The sequence below is a fragment of the Dreissena polymorpha genome, chromosome 7, assembly GCF_020536995.1.
Source record: "Dreissena polymorpha isolate Duluth1 chromosome 7, UMN_Dpol_1.0, whole genome shotgun sequence".
Classification (NCBI taxonomy): domain Eukaryota; kingdom Metazoa; phylum Mollusca; class Bivalvia; order Myida; family Dreissenidae; genus Dreissena; species Dreissena polymorpha.
In genome coordinates, this window is record NC_068361.1 from 69,486,093 (window position 1) to 69,507,095 (window position 21,003).

At 37.2% G+C, this 21,003-nt stretch overlaps 2 protein-coding genes across 2 annotated transcripts; both read left to right on the forward strand.

Annotated features, from left to right (window-relative positions):
- The first annotated feature begins 613 nt into the window (after positions 1 to 613).
- On the forward strand, positions 614 to 2,062 carry LOC127839803 (uncharacterized). Its single transcript, XM_052368189.1, has one exon. The coding sequence runs from the start codon at positions 614 to 616 to the stop codon at positions 2,060 to 2,062; it is 1,449 nt and encodes a 482-aa protein (XP_052224149.1).
- Positions 2,063 to 3,780: 1,718 nt separating this feature from the next.
- LOC127837680 (interferon-induced protein 44-like) lies at positions 3,781 to 19,418 on the forward strand. Its single transcript, XM_052364941.1, has 8 exons — positions 3,781 to 3,816; positions 13,926 to 14,464; positions 14,853 to 14,917; positions 15,049 to 15,246; positions 16,570 to 16,716; positions 17,595 to 17,766; positions 17,920 to 18,388; positions 19,208 to 19,418. The coding sequence occupies exons 2-7, from the start codon at positions 13,993 to 13,995 to the stop codon at positions 18,198 to 18,200; spliced, it is 1,335 nt and encodes a 444-aa protein (XP_052220901.1). The 5' UTR covers positions 3,781 to 3,816; positions 13,926 to 13,992; the 3' UTR covers positions 18,201 to 18,388; positions 19,208 to 19,418.
- Positions 19,419 to 21,003: the final 1,585 nt, after the last annotated feature.

Here is a 21,003-nt window from a genome sequence, read left to right on the forward strand (position 1 = left end):
CCGACTTCCGGTGTAAACAGTGGACCGGTAAAACTTCACCACGGTGTCTCCAGCACGCCTACGACCTAAAAACAGGTACGGGTAAGGTTGCATTCACTCATATGACCATCTGCCTGGTTATCATTGGCTCCCAGCCCCTGCCACTTGGAAAAAACAACAACAATGGAACTTAGCCACTTGCCTGATCAAGATATCCGGAGATTGCCATCCGAATCCAGGTCCAAATATCAAATTCCCTTGCGGCGTCTGCAGAAAACCTTGCAAATCAAACCAACGTGCCGTAGCGTGTGACACATGCGATACCTGGTTTCACACCAGCTGCATAGGGATGCCAAACACCGTCTATAAAGGCCTCACTTCGAACGTCAGTTGGATTTGTTGCAGCTGTGGATTACCTAACTTTTCCAGCACACTATTCAACACTATGTCAGCAGACTCTGTCCATACTTCTATAGCCACAGAGAACACATATAGCATCCTCTCTAACACGCCACACTCACCAGACACTTGCCATACTACTACCTCATTCCACTCAGAGGGTAGCTCCATAGGGTCCCCCCAACATACATCTTCGCCATTAAAGCAAAGACCAACTCCCAATAGCCCTACCAGCATGCGAGTGCTAGTTGTAAACTTTCAGAGTATGCGTGCCAAACGCACATCATTCTGGCTCCTACTCGAGGAAATAGACCCTGACATTATAATCGGCAGCGAGACCTGGCTATACCCTGCAGTTTACGAAAGAGAAATACTCCCAGCAGGATACCATGTTATCTCAAGGAGAGATCTCACCCAAGACAGGCATGGTGGCGTCATCATAGCCTCCAAAGAGACGATGATAGGTACCGACCTGAATGTCAGCACGTCTGCAGAGTTTACAGCTGCATCATTCATATGCAGGGGCAAAGACCCACTCATCATTGCATCGATGTATCGACCACCAAATTCCGATCTTTCTTACACGGAAGAGGCATGCACCCATTTCCGTCAGCTCCACCTTTCCTACCCCAACTCGACTATATGGCTAGCAGGTGATATAAACCTACCAGACATTGACTGGGACAGGAACACCATCTCCAGCAACAGCTACTCCATGCAGATAAGCCAAACATTCCTGGATGCGGTGATGGACGCAGGCTCCGAACAGATGGTTGACTTCCCCACGAGAGGTAACAACACCCTAGACCTCTTCCTAACAAACCGTCCGTCCCTTATAGAGCGCTGTAAACCATTACCAGGCATCAGCGACCACGAAGCTGTCTTCATACAGGCCAGATCCACAGCAGCCAGACTGAAACCCTCCCCTAGGAAGATCCTGCTTTGGAAAAATGCTAATACAACAGAGATTAGCTCAGCCATACTAGACTTCAGCAGAGACTACACATCGAGATACACCAAAGAAACCAACATCAACATCCTATGGAAGACATTCAGAGACTTTGTCGAGACCTCTCTCAAAACCCATGTGCCCTCAAAGATGACCTCTACACGCTTCAATCAACCCTGGATTTCCCAGAAAACCAAGCGTCTCTCTAGAAGAAAGAAGAGGGCCTATCTTAGGGCAAGATCTACCCGCTCAGAGGCAGACAAGCTTCTCTACAAACAGGCTTGCAAAGAGACACAACATGAGTGCAGGAGGGCCTACAACACATACATAAGGGACATGGTGACCACAGACCGAAACCCAAAGAAACTGTACACACTGGTCAAATCCAAGAGATGCGACAGTTGTGGCATATCGCCCCTGAAGCAAGATGGATTGGCACACAGCGACCCAACCACCAAAGCGACCATACTAAACGACCAGTTTTGCAGCGTATTCACAAGTGAGGACTCAACACAAATTCCATCACCTGGAGATACCCATTTCCCAGACATGCCCAGCTTCACCATTGGAGAGGAAGGAACAAGGAAGCTTCTGGCAAACCTTGACCCACACAAGGCAACAGGTCCGGACAGCATCCCCACCAAGTTCCTGAAAGACTTCGCCCAAGAACTGGCACCAGTCCTCACACTACTCTTCTCTGCCTCACTCGACCAAGGGGAAGTGCCATCAGATTAGAAACATGCAAATGTCATCCCAATATTTAAAAAAGGTGACCGCAGTGACCCCGCCAACTACAGATCTATCTCACTAACCTGTGTTTGCAGCAAGCTGATTGAGCACATCCTCCACAGCCAAATAATGACCCACCTCGACAAACATCGGATCATCACCGACCAACAACATGGGTTCAGGAAGAGGAGATCCACAGAGAGCCAACTCATCCTTACCATAAATGACCTAGCTAAAGCTCTGGACGAGGGGGAACAGATCGACGCAATCTTGCTCGACTTTAGCAAGGCCTTCGATAAGGTCCCACACGAAAGACTCGCCAGCAAACTAAGTTATTATGGCATCAGGGGAAGCCAGCTCCAGTGGATTTGCAGCTTCCTAAGTAACAGGTTCCAGCAAGTCCTGGTGGAAGGGAAGTCTTCCGACACAGCACCCGTCACTTCTGGAGTGCCCCAAGGATCTGTCATCGGTCCACTTCTCTTCCTCCTCTACATCAATGACCTTCCACTACAGACAACATCACCAACTCGCCTCTTCGCAGACGATAGCCTCTTGTACAGGAAGATCCGCTGCGCACAGGACGCAAAGGCCATGCAAGAGGACCTGGACAGGCTACAGAAATGGGAACGGGACTGGTTGATGTCCTTCAACCCATCTAAATGTGAGGTCATCCAGATTACAAGGAAGAGAAACCCCATCCGTTCTACCTACTCCATCCATGGTAGGGATCTCAAGGTAGTGAAGGGAGGAACATACCTCGGAGTCCATATCGACGAGAAGCTGACCATGAACACGCATGTAGCCACGACCGCAAAGAAAGCAAACAACAGCCTCGCTTTCCTCAGGAGAAACCTGACAAGCTGCCCACAGGATATAAAGGCACAGTGTTACCGGACCCTTGTCAGGCCAATCCTAGAGTACGCAGGAACTGCTTGGGACCCCCACACTAAGACAAACATCAACCAATTGGAAGCTGTCCAACGCCGAGCAGCCAGATTCGTCAAGGGAGACTACCACACTACAAGCAGCACCAGCCAAATGGTGGCAAACCTTGGGTGGCAGCCCCTTGCCGTACGACGCTCCAATGCCAAACTTGTAATGGTGTAAAGAATAACACACTTCCTCATTGACATCCAACCAGAGACCTTCTTCCACCCGACTACCACAAGCACAAGGGGCAACTGCACACGCTTCTTGCTACCCTTCTGTCGGACAGACGTCTACAAGTACTCCTTCTTCCCCTCCGCCATCAGACTGTGGAACCAGCACCCATCGCCGGGCACCATAGCTGACAGCGTAGAGGCCTTCAAGAGGGGCCTGTCGGCGCAGCGGTAGGCCCGAGAGGCAGATGTTTTTAACCTTTTAATCAGCACTGTATATAGTTGCGCGCCGTGCACACGTCCCTGTACATAAACCCCCATGTACGTAACTGCCCCAGAGGGGACCTGTATATTACTGGAAGAAGAAGAAGAAATTGAGATTGATAAGTTTACACATAAAAACTCTAAAGTAAGCCGAAAGTTAAAGTGCTTTGAAATGTGAATGTAGACGGATTTAATAATTTCTCAAGAACTGAACGGTAATATAATATTAATACAATTCATACCTTAATCCTGATATAAGCAAACACTAGTATATCATTACGTGCAGTGTGTGACACAGATTCCTTTATACACAATTGTTAAACTTTGTTTTATAGTTGTATGTAGCCTTTTTTTATAGCTAACGCACAACAACAACAGCGAATCGACCGTTTTCAGGTGAGACATGCAATTATTTTGAGTTTTAACAAGAATGGTATTAACCGATTTCTGCTGGAGTATATAGGTATGTCTGGCACGACAAGGTAGCAGTATTGCACACCATTTTATAAAACTTGTACATAATATGCCGATATTTTAGATGAACATTAAAAACGAAAGTGAAAGTAAATTATTAGAAATGGATATAATTTTTCCAACATTGAAAATCAGAAAGACATCGCCGTAGTGAAGTGGATATGGTGTCCGCGTTGCGATCGGGAGGTCACGGAATCAATCCCCACTTCGGGGGCTGCTCTTAAGATTTTCCCAAGTAATGGTTCTACCCAGTCACAAGACTCATTGATTAGTCAAAGTGTGTCAGATAAGTCAAAAGTGTTTCGAAGCTTCAGGAGCCCTGTAATTTAAGGGATGAAGATTGAGAAACATATATACACGTCTTTGTGACAAGATTGTTATTTAAGATTTAAAGGTGCCTTTTCACAGATTTTGGCATGAAATGAATTTTATCATTAAATGCTTTATATTGATAAATCACAGCCGTTAATCACGCGCGCCACCTCTTTTTTTGCGATGCATTAATAAATGAGCCAACGTTACTTCCAAGGTGGCGCTCAGGCCCGGATGTTTTGAAATTTCATGGACAATTTTATAGGGTGAGTAGGTTTTATATGTTTTTTCAACATAATTCGCATTATTTTTAAAATCGAGCAATGTAGTGCGATTCAGCGAGGATTGATTCGTCCAAAAATGTACAGATACGTACATTCTCAACCCATTTTAAAACGTGAGAACCTTTATAAGTTGTGGCATGGTTGAGTTTTAAAAAGCATTTCGATGAGTTTTTCCTGTGTGACAAGAAAATGTCCACCCAATTAAATCGCGTACGGCATCAAACGATTGCGTACAACATACATTAGATGCTGCATGCACACAATATTGGCTTCTTGCTGACGTAGAGGATAATTTTCCATTTATCCAAAAGAGATGGAGCCAATGCTTAGGAGGTGGCGCTAATGATAGGATGTGGCGCCAATGCAGGATGTATCAATTTACAGTTGTATCGCAATGACATTATCAAATGACGTAGATTTGACAGATAATGTTATTTGTAATATAATATTTAATATTCTAAAATAAATAAGATGCAGTTTTTAAATAAATGTAAATAAGTGATAAAATCAATTAAGAAGTCACCAACATGAATAAAACATAGTGTACGATGTATACCAAACATTTGTAATACTAAATCAAACTAATAACTTAATTTTCAACATTATCAAAATAATTAAGGTGTATACTGTATGATAATTCACAAAATAATTATACAAAAACACTTCTTCTTGAAACTATGATTTGTGGCCATTTATCCAAATGCTTAATTTACTAAAAGGCCAAGGTCAACGAATCTTAATTAGGCTCATTTATGTTGTTTTTCCCACTATCAACTCCACAAAATTAAGATAGCTCGGTCTTTTTCCGTTTAGATTTTTGTATAATACATGTTTAATGTTGTTATCTTACAAAGACGAAAGTTTAAATCCATCAATATATTATTAGAAAACTTTTTTTTCTAATTAAAAATGCACGCGACTCAAATGTGCTGAAGTAGCCGACTGACAAAAAATAATGTGAGTCCTGTAAACATAATAGAAACCATAATATAAAACATTTCACTTTAAAATAGCTATACATGTGCATTGGCGCCACATCCTAATCTGAGCGCCACCTCCTCAGCATTGGCTCCATCTCTTTATGAAAAATGCAAATTTATCTATAAGTTCGGCTAGACGTCGATGTTTTTGTGCACACATTAACTTGTACAGGTTCAAAGCAATCGTTTTATGTAATGAGCGTTTTAATTAGCAGGGAATTTGCTCGTCACACAGGCAAAAGACACCGATTTGCTTTTACGAACTCTACCATGTCACAACTTATAAAAGTCATCACGTTTCCAAATGGGTTGTGATTGTATGTTTCTGTACAGTTTAAGATTAATTTTTAATCGCTGAATCGCACTTCATTGGCCGATTTTTATAATAACAATATTGCGACATGTGTTGAAAAACATATTAATCCTAATTACCCTGTTAAATTATCCGTTAAATTTCAAAACATCCGGGCCTGAGCGCCACCTCGGAAGTTGCATTGGCTCATGTATTAAATGATTAATACATCGCAAAAAAGAAGTGGCGCGCGTGATTAACGGCCGTGTAAATGTTAACATTGGATCTAAAAAGCTTCAGTAAATGGCACAATAATAAAATTAAAGAAAGAAAAAAGTAACCCTCAACTAAGCTCAAACTACTGACCCCTGGAGTAAAAGTCTATCACTTAACCACTCAACCATCCGCGCTCATACAATGGGTGATGAATTTTATACTTTATCTAAGCAATCCTCGTAGTATCCACGGAGCGTATATTGACAGGAGTTGAATCGAGTATTTGACCCTTACTGTAGTAAATTCAATTTTATGCAAAAACTCATCATCGGATTTTATTGGTTTGTACCCGGGGTTTGTACCTTATCTTGTTGCTTATAAATTCCTCTTTCAAAAAAACACAACTTTTAGTATATTTCCGTTTTATTAAGAGATTTATAGCGAGTTTAACCACCCCAGGAAACCCGATACCTTGTGAGTCGTGTAATACAATAGGGGACAGTGCTGTATATTTTGGCATGAACTTACATAGGGTAAGTAAATTGGAAAAATTAAAATTTTCAAAGTCCAATTCGAAACAACTGTGTATTAACATTGATGACAAAGGTATTGGCCTACATGTAGAAAAAATCCTGACATTTTTTTTCTTAAAAAATGAGCGAAATGTGGCTCCCTGAAGTAGAAGATTGGGCAAAACAGGCCATGTTCAGGCATTTAGGGGTGAAAAACTGCTTTAATTTGCAAGCCACTACAATAATGAAAGGATTTATACAAACATTCACATGTCTGTCTTAACCTCTCAGCAGGTTTTCTCCAGAAAACTATTTATTGTGGAGAAATTTGCGTTTTTAATGACCATGTTGGGTAAACATTTAGGGCTCTTGCTAGGATTTTAAAATTGGAGTCCATGGACTCCTTCCTTGGAAAAAGTAGGAGTCCAAAAGGAAAAAGTAGGAGTCCAAAAGGAAAAAGTAGGAGTCCATTTGCATGTAGCACACATCTTCAAATTTTCAGCAAAATAAACATAATTTTCTTATTGGTTTTATTATTAAAAACCCACATTACACTAGTCCTTACTTGAATGTCTAATTTTAATCAGTGGTCATGATACAATTAACACAACACAATTTTTATCAAATGCCAAATTCGACAATCGGCAGAAAGGTGTTATATTAGCCTCATAGAACTAATTATTTAATTACCACTCTTTACTTCAAATATGGTAAATATTCGGTAGAAAGATAAAAAGTGGTCAGCTTAGAAATATTTATTTACGGGTATTGTCACGTTGTTTTTTTTCATTTGCTAATCTCTTTATACAATTTAGCGTCCGGTCGCTATTTTGTAGGCAGACGACGATATTAACTGTGTATTCAATGTATACAGTGTCTGCGCATGAATCATGAATGACCCAATATTATCCGATAGCTCCACCCATTCTCACATTTCATTTGACAACGTCATTTCATGTGTAAGCGAGCTTGAAATTGATTGGCCCAGCAAGCATGCGCGCTTCCATAACAAAAAGTTCACGCGTGGTCGCTCACTATGATGCAGACCGGGTTTCGCTTTTTGTTTGAATGGTTATGCTGACAATAAAACCAAATTGAAAACCAGTCCGGGTTTGAATGGCAGACAATTTCGGCACATTTCAGCTGCTTGATATGACGTAATTTTCGATATTTTTATTGCAAAATACGTGCGTACCAGGGACTCTCGATTGGTTCGGAACAAGCGTCCTTTTTCAAATTTATGCGTACAAATACGCATAATTAAGCGTTTCCGAGAGCCCTGAAACATGGATACCATCTGGGGAAGACCAGGAAACCTTATGTGGGCAGTGACTTTATAATTCTTTTTTCGTGACAAAAAACCTAATTTTCAGCCATTTTGTTGCAATTTATTTGCTTTGTATAGGCCTATAGTAAGTGTATATGGGCACATATGCATACAAATGTACTTTTAATGCTTTTTAATACGTTCTATGATATTCTTTGCCTTTCATCCAACATCATGTCAGAACCTTGAGTCCTTTGTTTGATATATAATGTGGTGATTCAATGTTCACTTTAGATATGTAAAGCTGATAGTTTTATCTTAATAACTAACTTGTTTGCCAGTTTGTGCTAAAATTACAATTGTATCACAATGCTAGTGTTGCCCACCCCCATATTACTATACCGCCAAAAACTCTGTTTGGGGTGGGCTATATAGAAATCAGTTTGTCCCGACCGTCCCTGTCCCAAAACGTTATGTCCCTTCCGATTTTTTGTCCGTCTGTCCGCCCGATTTATTTTTATGAAATAAATTTTGAACAAATGAACATACAACCTTCAAACTTCATATATTGATGCAACCTTATTAGCTTTATATATACACCCCACCGCCTTTTAGGTCACTAGGTCAAAGGTCAAGGTCAATGTGATCTCTTATAGAAAACTTTAGCAAATGCTCAATAATTAAAATCAGTCAGCTCATTGAAATTAAAAGGTAAAAATCAACTATTTGTTTGATAGACAATTCCTTCCATGGCCAGTCTGTGCCGATTTTTATGTAACTTAAATACGCTAAACAGTAAAATCACAAAAAACATTAGGCAATCTAAACAAAATTAAGCGCAAGTTTAGCGACGTGAATTCAAATGAGTTTTTCTCATTATGACGCTTGCCGAATTAGCACCAAAAGTCTCAGAACACGCCACATAAATATTATACATACAACCCCCATATACACTTATTAAGACATCATTTTTATGTACCTAACCAATCAATTTATGCCAAAAAGCAGTCCAGTCTTTCTTTAAATTTTCCAAAATAGTGTTGGTAAAAAGAAATAAAACTCGAGAATGTTGAAATAGGAACTTGATAATATATAAGACATTAAAAGTACATTTGTATGCATATGTGCCCACATACACTTACTATAGGCCTCTACAAAGCAAAGAAATTGCAACAAAATGGCTGAAAAAGAATGATAAAGTCACTGCCCACATAAGGTTTCCTGGTCTTCCCCAGATGGTATCCATGTTTTCCCAACATGGTCATTAACAACGCAAATTTCTCCACAATAAATAGTTTTCTGGAGAAACCCTGTTGAGAGGTTATAGCAGACATGTACAAGTTTGTATAAATCCTTTAATTATTGTAGTGGCTTGCAAATTAAAGCAGTTTTCTCCCCTAAATGCCTGAACATAGCCCGTTTTGCCCGATCTTCTACTTCAGGGAGCCTCATTTCGCTCATTTTTTAAGAAAAACATTTGTCAGGATTTTTTCTACATGTAGGCCAATACCTTTGTTATCAATGTTAATACACAGTTGTTTCAAATTGGACTTTGAAAATTTTAATTTTTCCAATTTACTTAACCAATGTAAGTTCATGCCAAAATACACAGCACTGTCCCCTATGGTATTACACGACTCACAAGGTATCGGATTTTCTGGGGTGTAAACACGATAAATAAACATTTTATGTTTTTCCCCAGCGCGTTTAACCTTGTCGTAACTTTGTCACGTGACCAGTAGCTATCGATTAGTGTACATCGAAGCGCCGAGGTTAGACATTTTGATGTACCCACTAACGTCTTTTTTCTAATTTTACTTTTATTTCTCCGCCGAACTAGACAAATTATATATCATTGAAAGCCTACGTTTCGTAGTTTTCAGATATATAAATATATATGAAGTTTTACTTCTAATTTGGGCAGCCCGGCGAGTTATAACTTTAACTTTTGCAAATATCATACCGTTTTAGAATCTATTTTTACGGTAAACTTGGTCGTACTTTATACAGATTTGTAGCGTTTATATTTGGAGTTCAGTTTTTAAAACTACATCTTCTTAATAGAATAGAATTCTGTATGCGATAGAAAAAAAAAGAGTTTAAACATGAAAGTAAATAAGGAATGAATTTGCACGAAAGTAGCGCGCGGTCATAACGCTCCGAACGTTTGGAGTTTTAGAATCTATGTTTACACGTTCGTACTTTATACCGATTTGTAGCGTTAATATTTGGAGTTCAGTTTTAAAAATTACATCTTGCTAAGGAGAATAGAATTATGTATACGATACAAAAAATGGTTTTAAAAATGAAAGTAAATAAGGAATGAAGACGGAAGAAAGTATTGCGCGGTCTTAACGCACCAAACTGATGCTACGGTCTTGGCGCTTATGCTTTTGTTTAGATACCGGCCATTTAATTTCCTTTGACATAATTATTATATTTTTTTATGGAATAGATTGAAATATTTTGTTCTAGAAACATATCAATTAAGCTAATTATTATTGAAGCTAAAGAAATTAACGATTACAGCTCTTGTTTATAACACAGACAGGGTGTTAATTTTATGACGAGACAGCGTATATAGCGGACCCTCTTGATATTTTTCGGCTTTGCATACTTCAAATAAAATGGGTGTCAAAACATTCATCGTTTGTTGTTTATTTTCAAAGAGGTTATTATGTATAATTATATGAAAGGTTATTTACCTTAAATTATCAATTAATTAAAATTATTTAAAGATTCTTGAAAATCCCGGCCGAAAAATATCAAGAAAACATTTTCAGCAAAAAAATCCATATACAGTTGTAAATAAAAAATGAATATAAAATAATAAATAGTATAATTGTTAGTTTCATTATTAAAAACCCAAATACAAAATGTACATTAGGAATCCCACTCAATACGTTCTCTTTATTGTCTGTCTTTCGGTCACACTTTTCTGGATCCTGCGATAACTTTAAAAGTTCTTAATATTTTTTCATAAACTTGCAACATGGATAGATGGCAATATGGACATTATGCACGTAATTTCATTTTGCTCCTACATCAAAAATTGTGGTTGATATGGCAACCAAAAAATATATATTAGAAAATGGTGGAATTTCTGACAATGGTGGAGCCGGTAGGGGACCATATTGCTTGACAATAGCCTTGTTTTTATCTTAATTATGTTATCTTTATTTTTATTTATCTTTATTTACATACACACCCCACTCATATTCATTTACTTTTTTGTAAACAAAACATTAGCATTACCTTGCAATGATATTTCCATTTTAAACACCAATAAAACCAAAAGTGTTACTGGATGGCATGAATTAAACCTATGCCTAAAAAACTGCAAGTTGTGAATGGTGTCAGCAGACATAAAAAGGTCTTTGATGTGAATACCCAGTTGGGGCAAGTTTCTAGGAAGTTAAAACTGTAAATTTGTAACACATCAGCAAGTGGCTATTTCAAAGGCGTCAATTAATACTATATTACTGGAAGCATGCTCCTACTGTCAGATAAAGCATCAGGGCTTAGCTCCCTAGAGGATGGGATGTGGGATATTATCGGAAAATTTAGAAACATTACTGCACTTGATTTATTCCATGTTAAATAGGTGTGAGGAAATTAATTATGTTTGTTTGAGTTTAAATAGGAGGCAGTTAACAGGTTTTGTTTGTTAATGGATTGACTTGAAGAACCCAGTTATTAAACAAATGTAATTGCGTTTGCTTGAGTTAAATAGGAGGTAGTTTACAGGCTTTATTTGTTAATGGATTGACTTGAAGAACCCAGTTATTCAAAAAGATTTATCCTGGGGACTCTCAATCGGCTTCCAATAAAGGTCATTTTTCAAATTTATCGTACAAATACGCTTGATTAAGCGTTTCCGAGAGCCCTGGAAAATGTGTCAATCTGAAACAATTTTTTTAAATGTTGTCAATTTTCCAAAACGTGAAAAGGCCCTTTTAATCTGATCTCAAAGTTGTTTTGATTGTCTTTTAACACATGTTTTTGTATTGTACTAGAATTATTGTTCTGATATTTTACCACAAAGACAAAAGTGCAAATTTTATATTTGGAATAACATATTCATAATCAAAACATAATATTTAATATCTCAAGAACTTGTTGCATTTAGGAATATAAATAATTTAAATTAGCCCATACATTTTATTTTAATTTATTTCAAATGCTGATTGCAATATAGCTTCCCGAACTTTTCAAAGTGTCTAATTTTACCCACTATTTTAAACTTACCAAATCTCTATCCGTGTATTCGTCAACAATAGATAAGGATCAGATATTTGGTAGGTTATGTGAATACAATACCACATTGTTGCAATGTATGGAGTGTGTAAAACGAAATATGGTTGTACAGCGAGATAACCTTGTCGATTGTAGTCGATCTTCTCGCTCATGTGTCTTTAACAGCAAAGGGCCTTTTTTGTCTAGCTTTGAAGATATAGACATTTACTGTCTTAATAAGATTGACAAATGTAAGTTACTAAATGTGTAATAACAAGAACAATACTATCAACACCAAGAGACTAAATGTTTGCTTTTGTTAAAAAATGTACGTAGAGTTGAATATTTGCCTATAAATAGCGATACTGCACAATGTATTCTTAATATTCCTCTATTGTTCCCAAAGAAGTGGAAGGGCCTATATTTTGGCGATAATTATATGCATCGGGAGCATTGGATTGACGTAGAATTATGTACATTTGCATGCTTAAATGAATCAAATGTACAAAAATGGTTTAGTCTCATTCAATCAATCAATCAATCAATCAATCAATCAATTGATAAATCAATCAATTAGTTAATGATAATAAATAAATAAATATATAATAGTATTAACATTACTAACTTAATAAATAATACATAAATATATAAATAAAGATATAAATAAGGTCGACGTGGTGTAATAAAGGTCGCTGTCGCGTAATGGGTATGGTGTCCGTCTAACGACAAGGAGGTCACAGGTTCGATCCCCACTGTAGAACTTTCTTAATATCTCCTTCAAAGACACCAAGTACTGGTTCTAGGCCCAGGAAACGAACTTTCAAATAAGTAGTTAGTACTTTAAATGCAATCGAGCTAAAATAAAGAGGTTGGAATCAAAAATGTATTCATAATTAAATACAAAATAAATAGATAAAAAATATGTTCATAGTAAAATGGACACCGGTTATTTAACAGACAGACAGAGGGACGGACGGGCGCGGGGGGGGGGGCAGAGGGAGGACGGGCGGGGCGGGGCGGGCGGAAGGACGGACGGACGGACCTACCCATAACGATAGCAGTGGCAAACCTATATTATCACTTAGCGTGAGTGTCCAAATTTCATTTTTATGTACTTCGTAAGTTTTATTTGACGTGCACAATGTACATTTTCAACATCACATGTAGTTGGTATTGATAAATGTCAACATGTTTATGCGCAGAAAATAAACGTCTACAAACATGAATATTTTTTGTATTTACAATACAAATGTATACTAAAATACAGACGATAAACAATTGGTTAATTAAGTTATAAGATTGGACAAGTTTGCTCTGATACTCAACGATTCCTTAAAGCGGGTATATACGATTTTGTCAAATATTTATAAATTTATATAAAATGTGTAAAAAAATATTATATATATATTTCAATATAAATTAAAATAAAAGTTAAGAAGAACATGTGTCAAAAAATGCGAAGTTTAACGGTTTATTTGAATTCCCGCAACGATATCTATTCATACGACACACGAACACTAACCTCGATCCTAATACAAAGACGAATGCTTCGGTTATTGTAGGAAAATATGTACGTCACAATCGGCTCGGGGCGCTAATTTTTGTCTTTGCTGCATTTTATGAAATTCGGCTATAATGTATAATTTTTCTTTCCCATTTTATGTTATTGTAACATATTTTATCAATATATTACAATTAAACACATATAAAAAATCGTATATACCCGCTTTAACAAATAAACAAAGTTTTTATTAATTCCGACATATTGCTTGATTGCAGCAATGTACATACTTAAAAACAGATTGATGGTTACAGTAATATTGTTTTATGTATTTCTTCTTTATATCAAAAAATGTTGAACAAGTACATAAAAATGAAAGTGATAATATAGGTTTGCCACTGCTATCGTTATAGGTAGGTATTTGCTTTCAGATTGGATGGCCAACTCAGCAAGTCAGATCAGACCCAACTTGAGCAGTGGATAGGTCAAGGGCCCAAAATGTTTACCCTTTTGTACAGCGCGAAAAAAGATGGTTGTTCTGTGGAAAAATTCCACGAGAAATGTGATTATCAAGGTGCCACACTAACGGTTGTTTACAATAGATGTAATTCTGTATTTGGTGGATATGCAACCACCAGTTGGGCAGGTGAAATTAACGGATATATAAGGGATGACAAGGCATTTTTGTTTCAACTCAAATACTCCGGAAAGGAAACCTTTAGAAAGTTTCACAACACAAGCACGACTGAAGGCATCTTTTCGAATTCATTTTATGGCCCAGTATTCGGTGGGAAATGCGGTCATGATATGAGTCTTTTTAGTGGAACTATACATGCCAGCAAAGGTAATTTCCTGCTCAACGGCGCATTCGACGTGAACAGGACCTACAGCTTTTCAGGTGTATCAAGCTGGCAACAAGTACACAATGGAGATTTGCATGCTACCGATATTGAAGTGTACAGTGTAGCAAGTAAGTTATAAAAGTGAGTGTGATATTTTTGTCACCACCACAGCCAACGTCACCACCACCACCACCACCACCACCACATCATAACACAGTCGTTGAAACATCGACTGTGCATGTACTTTATTGTGTGTGGTAGTTTTTTAATTATCTGCAAGTATATGAATTCGCAAATAGAATCTTCATAGTAAATGTATAATCTCTACAGCGGACCTATGTTCCATCCAAGCAAACCAATCTACTAACAAGAACACGATTGCAAATATGTTTTATATGTAACAACGGCGAAAAAAGGACGAAAACGAGTTTTTTTGAAAGCCTTACTAGCAAAAATCGCTATTTTACGTTACCAAATTAAATTTACATTGATTTGTTTCTGTCTGGATCGTTGTAGTTAAACCGTCGATACAAGAACCCATACATCATATATGGAGGAACGTACCTGAGTGGAATAAGAAGGTCGGTTAATAGGCATGCACATAGTCGCTGATTGTCTTCCGATTTGTAACCTTATTACCTTATAAGTAAAGTGACGTATTCAATAAGAGTTCGATATACCCAATAAAGGCATTAACATTTGTAATATCTAGCTTGTACAGGAGCTTATCCAGGAGGTTCAGTCTATTAAACCGAATCCTCGTCTGAAGATTCAAGATTATCGCATCGTCCTGATTGGCCCAGTAGGTTCCGGGAAATCCAGTTTCTGCAATACTGTCAATTCGATGTTCAGAGGACGAATCACACAGAGGGCAATATGTGGTGATGGAACACATAGCATCACAACTTCGGTATGAATTAAATATAGTCTTACAAAAAGCTTATATATTTACATGTGATGTTGATGCATTAAATATTGTAATTCCATTTTTAGCTCGGCGTTTTCGGAGAAAACCCAAGGTATTGTCATAGCCAGCTCGTCGTCCGACGTCCGCCGCCGTACGTCCGCCGTCCGCCGTCCACGTCGTGCTAAAACCTTAACATTGGCTCTAAAATCAAAATGCTTCCACCTACAACTTTGAAACTTCATATGTAGATGCACCTTGATGAGTTCTACACGCCACACCCATTTTGGGGTCACAAGTTCAAAGGTCAAGGTCACTGTGACCTCTAAAAAAATAAAATCTGACAAGCTTTCATTTATTCAAAATTGCACCCGTAGCCGAGCGTGGCACCCGTTATGCGGTGCTCTTGTTTATTATGTATGTTTAGTGTTGTGTTCTTTTTATGCCCCCGGTACGGTGGCATATAGCAGTTGAACTGTCAGTCCGTCTGTCTGTCTGTCTGTCAGTCTCTGTGTCCGTCCGAAAACTTTAACATTGGCCATAACTTTTGCAATATTGAAGATAGCAACTTGATATTTGGCATGCACGTGTCACGGAGCTGCACATTTTGAGTGGTGAAAGGTCAAGGTCATTCTTCAAGGTCAAAGGTTAAAAAAAACAAAATCCAAGGGAAGTTACAAGCTTTAAAGGGAGATAATTTCTATTTTATATCATTAAGCAGGCACAGATCATCTTCATTTATACAAGGGAAGTAATATAATTATGCCCCCGTATCGAATGATTGGGGATATATTGTTTTTGGCCAGTCTATCTGTCATTCTGTCACTCTGTAATTCTGTCACTGTGTCATTCTGTCACTCTCATTCTGTCCAAAAACTTAACCCTTGGTCATAAATTTTGTGATATTGAAGATAGCAAATTGATATTTGGCATGCACATGTATCTCATGGAGCTGCACATTTTGAGTGGAGAAAGGTCAAGGTCATTCTTCAAGGTCAAAGGTCAAATATATGGCTTCAAAGCGGCGCAGTAGGGGGCATTGTGTTTCTGAAAAACACATCTCTTGTTTAATGGTATTTTAGCACAACGAACTTAACAACATTAACAAATATGTATTATATCAAAACAGTCATCTGGTAAGCCATGTTGGAACAGGTCAACATAACTTCGCATTGAAACATGATTGCTTTTTTCCGCACCATATTAGTATTTAGAGTGCAATTAGTATTGTTTGGCGCATACAGATTTTAATTTACCTAATCGCAAAATGATATTCTTAATTGACAGAACTTTAAGTATCCGTTTTGTTCTGAAGATCTTCTTTTGTAGTACACACCATATTTAATAAAATGCAATCAACAAGAATCAACGCTCCGTTTGCGACTGTGTGACACGAGAGGCCTGGGGCCTGAATTGGGTCTTGACGTGATGGAGTTCACCTACTTGTTGAATGGTCATATACCAGAGAACTACAAGGTACGTGCACTCTTCTCTAGGATAATCAAGGGTGCATATGTGGAAATAACGGCTTAATCTCCACTTAGGAACTTACAGCTTTCCTTTGACATTTTTGTATTCACGTTAAAATTGTTCTTATCACCAATAAAACCAGAACAGATTTGGAAAATTTGTGTTTAAAATTCTAATTTGTGGCGAACATTTAATACATGTGAATGGGGTTAGCTGTAATACGAGCCAGTACCCATGCGGATAAACCAAAATCTTAGTGTATGAATTCGGTTTTGAATGCATGGCCAATGGCAGTCTTTGTCACTTAATTGTATTTAGGCAACACATGTCCATTAGAGCTGCTTTACTTTTTAAAAGCCCATTTATTAAAGCAGACATGATGGTATTGAACAATGCACAAGGTTCATTCATGCTACTGAATACTTCCTTCTTATTTACCTTACATAAGACCAAGAGTATACAATAATTCCATTTTAATTGAAAAAGACCAGGATCTAAAAGTCGTATTTGTGTTGATGTTCTTAATTTACTTGTCCCATATGTATTTAGTAATTCAGTACTCATTTCATGACTATAACAGAAATACATGATAACAGTTATAAATAATGTACAAATTTGCATTTATTTTGGCCAGCTCAATATGTCTCAGATATATTAATAATGAAACCCCAGATATATTATCAGGATATAATACTTGTTAAAATCCTCCCGTGAGATTTAAGGCAAGAGGTCAATCCCGTATGGAAAAAACTCATAATTAAACATGAATGCAAAGCTTTTCAGTTAACTCTGTTTTCTGACTTGTGAAGACAATTGTTTATTTTAGTGGAAGGGCGTTTGTCGTTCAAAGGTAGATATTCACCAGTTTTTTTGATTTTATTCAGTTCAATGCAGAGAGACCGATTGTTTTTGACGATCCTGCTTTTGTGACGAAACCAGGATTACAAGACAGGATCCATTGTGTGGTGTTTGTTGTTGATGCATCAAAGCTACAAAAGCTTGACCCTAAAGTCATGGACAAAATCAAAATAATTCGGACTTCAGCCACGAAGATTGGTATTTGTTTTACTTCTTTATGCTAAACTTGCGATCGTTATGTTTTATGTGACCATATTTTTTTGCGAATATTGTTAATAAGGACGTGCAAAACACGTCATATGTCATGTTGTTTTTTCTCGCACAGTCTCACCTTGTTTCTTGTTTACATAGAAATACCACAGGCACTCCTCCTGACAAAAATCGACATCGAAGACAAAGAAGTAGCTAACAGATTAGAGACGGTATTCTCGAGCTCTGCTATTGAGACAAAAGTACAGCAAGCCTCTGATATTTTCAGATTTCCTAAGAACCACGTTTTCTCGGTGAAGAATTACGAAAATGAGATGATGCTTGAGGACGGGGTGAACATTTTGGCTTTATTGGCTTTGAGACAGATCCTGCTATTTGCCAGAGCGACTCTGGTCCCTGGCCGTCTTTACCTTATATGGTAATCATAACCATATATGTCACAACACAAACATCTATAAATAAACGTTATGAATGAGTGTAATATGACCATATATGAAGAAAGCGTAATCAAATAACGTGCGAGGGGTACCGAATGGAGAAACAAGAAAAAACATCGTTGGAATAATCTCCCCTTTTGATTGCACACGAGCTTTCAAACGGTTGAGATCCGGTATTGTATACGTTTGTGACATTGTTTTGAGATCAAGAAGTCATTTCGGCGCTTATATATTTCAGATTTGTTTTTGAACTTGCAATAGCTATCTTTTAATTGTGATTTTGTGTATTTCGACGTTGTAAAGTGTATAATTCAAAGTGGCATTCATTTTCGCGACCTAGTCCTAGTAACTCGGTGTTAGTGAACGAAGGATTTGTGTTTACTTTTCACCTTAAGTTCAACTGTGCGTTTTATTACCCATTTTGTGATCTATTTAAAACACGTGCTTCGCGCATTTGGACACTTACAGTGTGTTTTACACTAGTGCAATAATTGACACTTTTGATGTGTTTATAGTGACTGTGTGATATTTGCATTGATTGAACACTTACCAGTGGATTGCAATTTTGAGTGACACTTTAATACTAATTATTAAAAAACAGGTGCTTCGCGCATTTGGACACATTCAGTGTGTTACACACTAGTGCAATAATTGACACTTTTGACATGTTCATAGTGATATTTGCACTGAACACTGACCAGTGTATTGCAATTTTGACACTTATTGATTATTGAAAACTAGTGCTTTTTAACTTGTGTGACCTTTATTTTTATTAAAGCGTGATTGATCTGTTTTGTTTATATTCTTTTTGTGTAGTTAGATACACATAAGACAAGTTTAGTCGTCCTTATTAGTCTTGTTGCAATAGTATTGTTAAGGTAGTATTTGGGTTGTTAAGACTTGTCTTTTTATAATTAGTAGATTTATTACGCAGGCTCTTTTGAACAGGATGCAGTGTTGTGTCAGGAAGCATTTTCCTTTTATTTTTTCAGGTGCCCAAGACAGGAGAAAAGTGAACCGTATTGCTGGGGACTCCAATGCTCATCGGATTAAGGATATTCTTCCTGACGATATAGCTGTCAAATGCCTGCCAATCTCTGATGAGAATATGTAATGACAATGGTATAGAACAGTAATTACAGTTTCAGGTTTGTTTCTATTAATGGTATCACATGTACACATTTTTCTAAACGTTAAAACAAAATGATTAATGAAATAAACAAAAGGTTACCGTTTAAACGGTATCCATATGCCAGTTATAAAAGCGTCATTGACATCGCATTTCCAAACTGAAATTAATGATTATTTCCAGAAGTTATATTCAGATCATTACCCATTTGGGCAATGACGTCATATTTAAACCAACTGTTCTTGCCGTTGTTGAGTCATTGGGTACACATTTTCTACTTACATGCCGTAGTATTTTATAACAAAGACAAATAAATATTGATCCCACATTTCTTCAATAAGACTACACCTGTGTAAATTTTTTATTGTTTTCTACCTAACAAGATGTACATAAAAACGAGTATCTGTTTATTAAATTAAAAATGAATGCGAATGAATAAATGTCGGAAAAAACGTCCTCATGCACGTTGTGCTGACGCGCGTCAAATGTTCAAGACAATTCGGGGAATGATCATGCAACAAATAGCTGGAAAATTTTCCCGAGCACTTTGTGCCGACGTGTGTCAAATATTCAAGACGTCTAGGTCGTACATGGTGTTTTGTTATGTTTACGCTGTTGTGAATAAGAGCCATCTAGCACACATGATACAAATGTATACCAGTCTTTTTTTAACAGCTTTTAATAAGTTTTGCAACATTGTAACGTAATGAACTAAAATGGATTATGTTGATATCAACAGTCGTTTAAATGTTTACTGTTTTTGTAAACATTTTTGAGAAAACACGAAATGCCACCATTTAAACGTGATACTCATAGTTTCTATAAATGATGTAATTATTTCATTTCTTTATACTTAAACAGTTCAAATGTCAAGTCCTAAGCTTCGTATGATTACAGTATTTGTCATCAATATAAAGTTAAACTTATTATGCTGATGTCATCATGTGCAATGATTGGCATCATTGCGTTTTCTAACTAATTTGCATGGTTATATATTTTATTTAAGCGTGTGGAATATTTTACAGATTGTAGGGAATTGTAATTGCAAACTTTTCATTTTAATCTTGAGGCAAAGCATGAATTTTCCTTGTGTATTCATTCATGTGTATTTGTGATTTATTTACACAGACATTCGCCAACTCTGTTTTCAAAGGTGCCACATTTTCTTGTGATCGTTTTCGCCATGCATTGTTGAGAGACTTGCGGAAGATGGATGTTCAACAGCTGTATCTTCATCTAGGCTCAAATGACATTCTTACGAATGAAGCGGTGTTTTACCGGTACATATACAATTGTAAAAAAAGCTTTGATATTTAAATTTAATGTAGTTGTTTCCCATAACTATATAAATTTGCAAAACTAACATTTTACATGGTTTATTCCTCAATGAGTCATGGAAACTTGCAATCATTTTAGAAGTGTTATCTAGTTTCTAATTTATAAATAAAGCATTTCACAATATTTTCTATTATCCATGTTAATTTGACATTTTATGCTCCCCCAAAAAATTTGGGGGGGGGAGCATATAGTCGCCGCTTCGTCAGTCCGTCTGTCCGTCCGTGAACAATTTTTGGATTCTCAGCAACTAAAGGCCGGAATTCAATGAAACTTAATGGGAAGCTTCACTATTAAGAGGAAATGTGCATATTATCAGCGGGT

Excerpts from the sequence above, each read along its gene's own strand:
- LOC127839803 (XM_052368189.1), top strand. The coding sequence starts at position 614 with ATGCGAGTGCTAGTTGTAAACTTTCAGAGTATGCGTGCCAAACGCACA.
- LOC127837680 (XM_052364941.1), top strand. The coding sequence starts at position 13,993 with ATGTTTACCCTTTTGTACAGCGCGAAAAAAGATGGTTGTTCTGTGGAA. Across the intron at positions 14,465-14,852 it reads TGAAGTGTACAGTGTAGCAA|TTAAACCGTCGATACAAGAA; the intron begins GTAAGTTATAAA and ends GGATCGTTGTAG. Across the intron at positions 15,247-16,569 it reads CACATAGCATCACAACTTCG|TACACACCATATTTAATAAA; the intron begins GTATGAATTAAA and ends CTTCTTTTGTAG.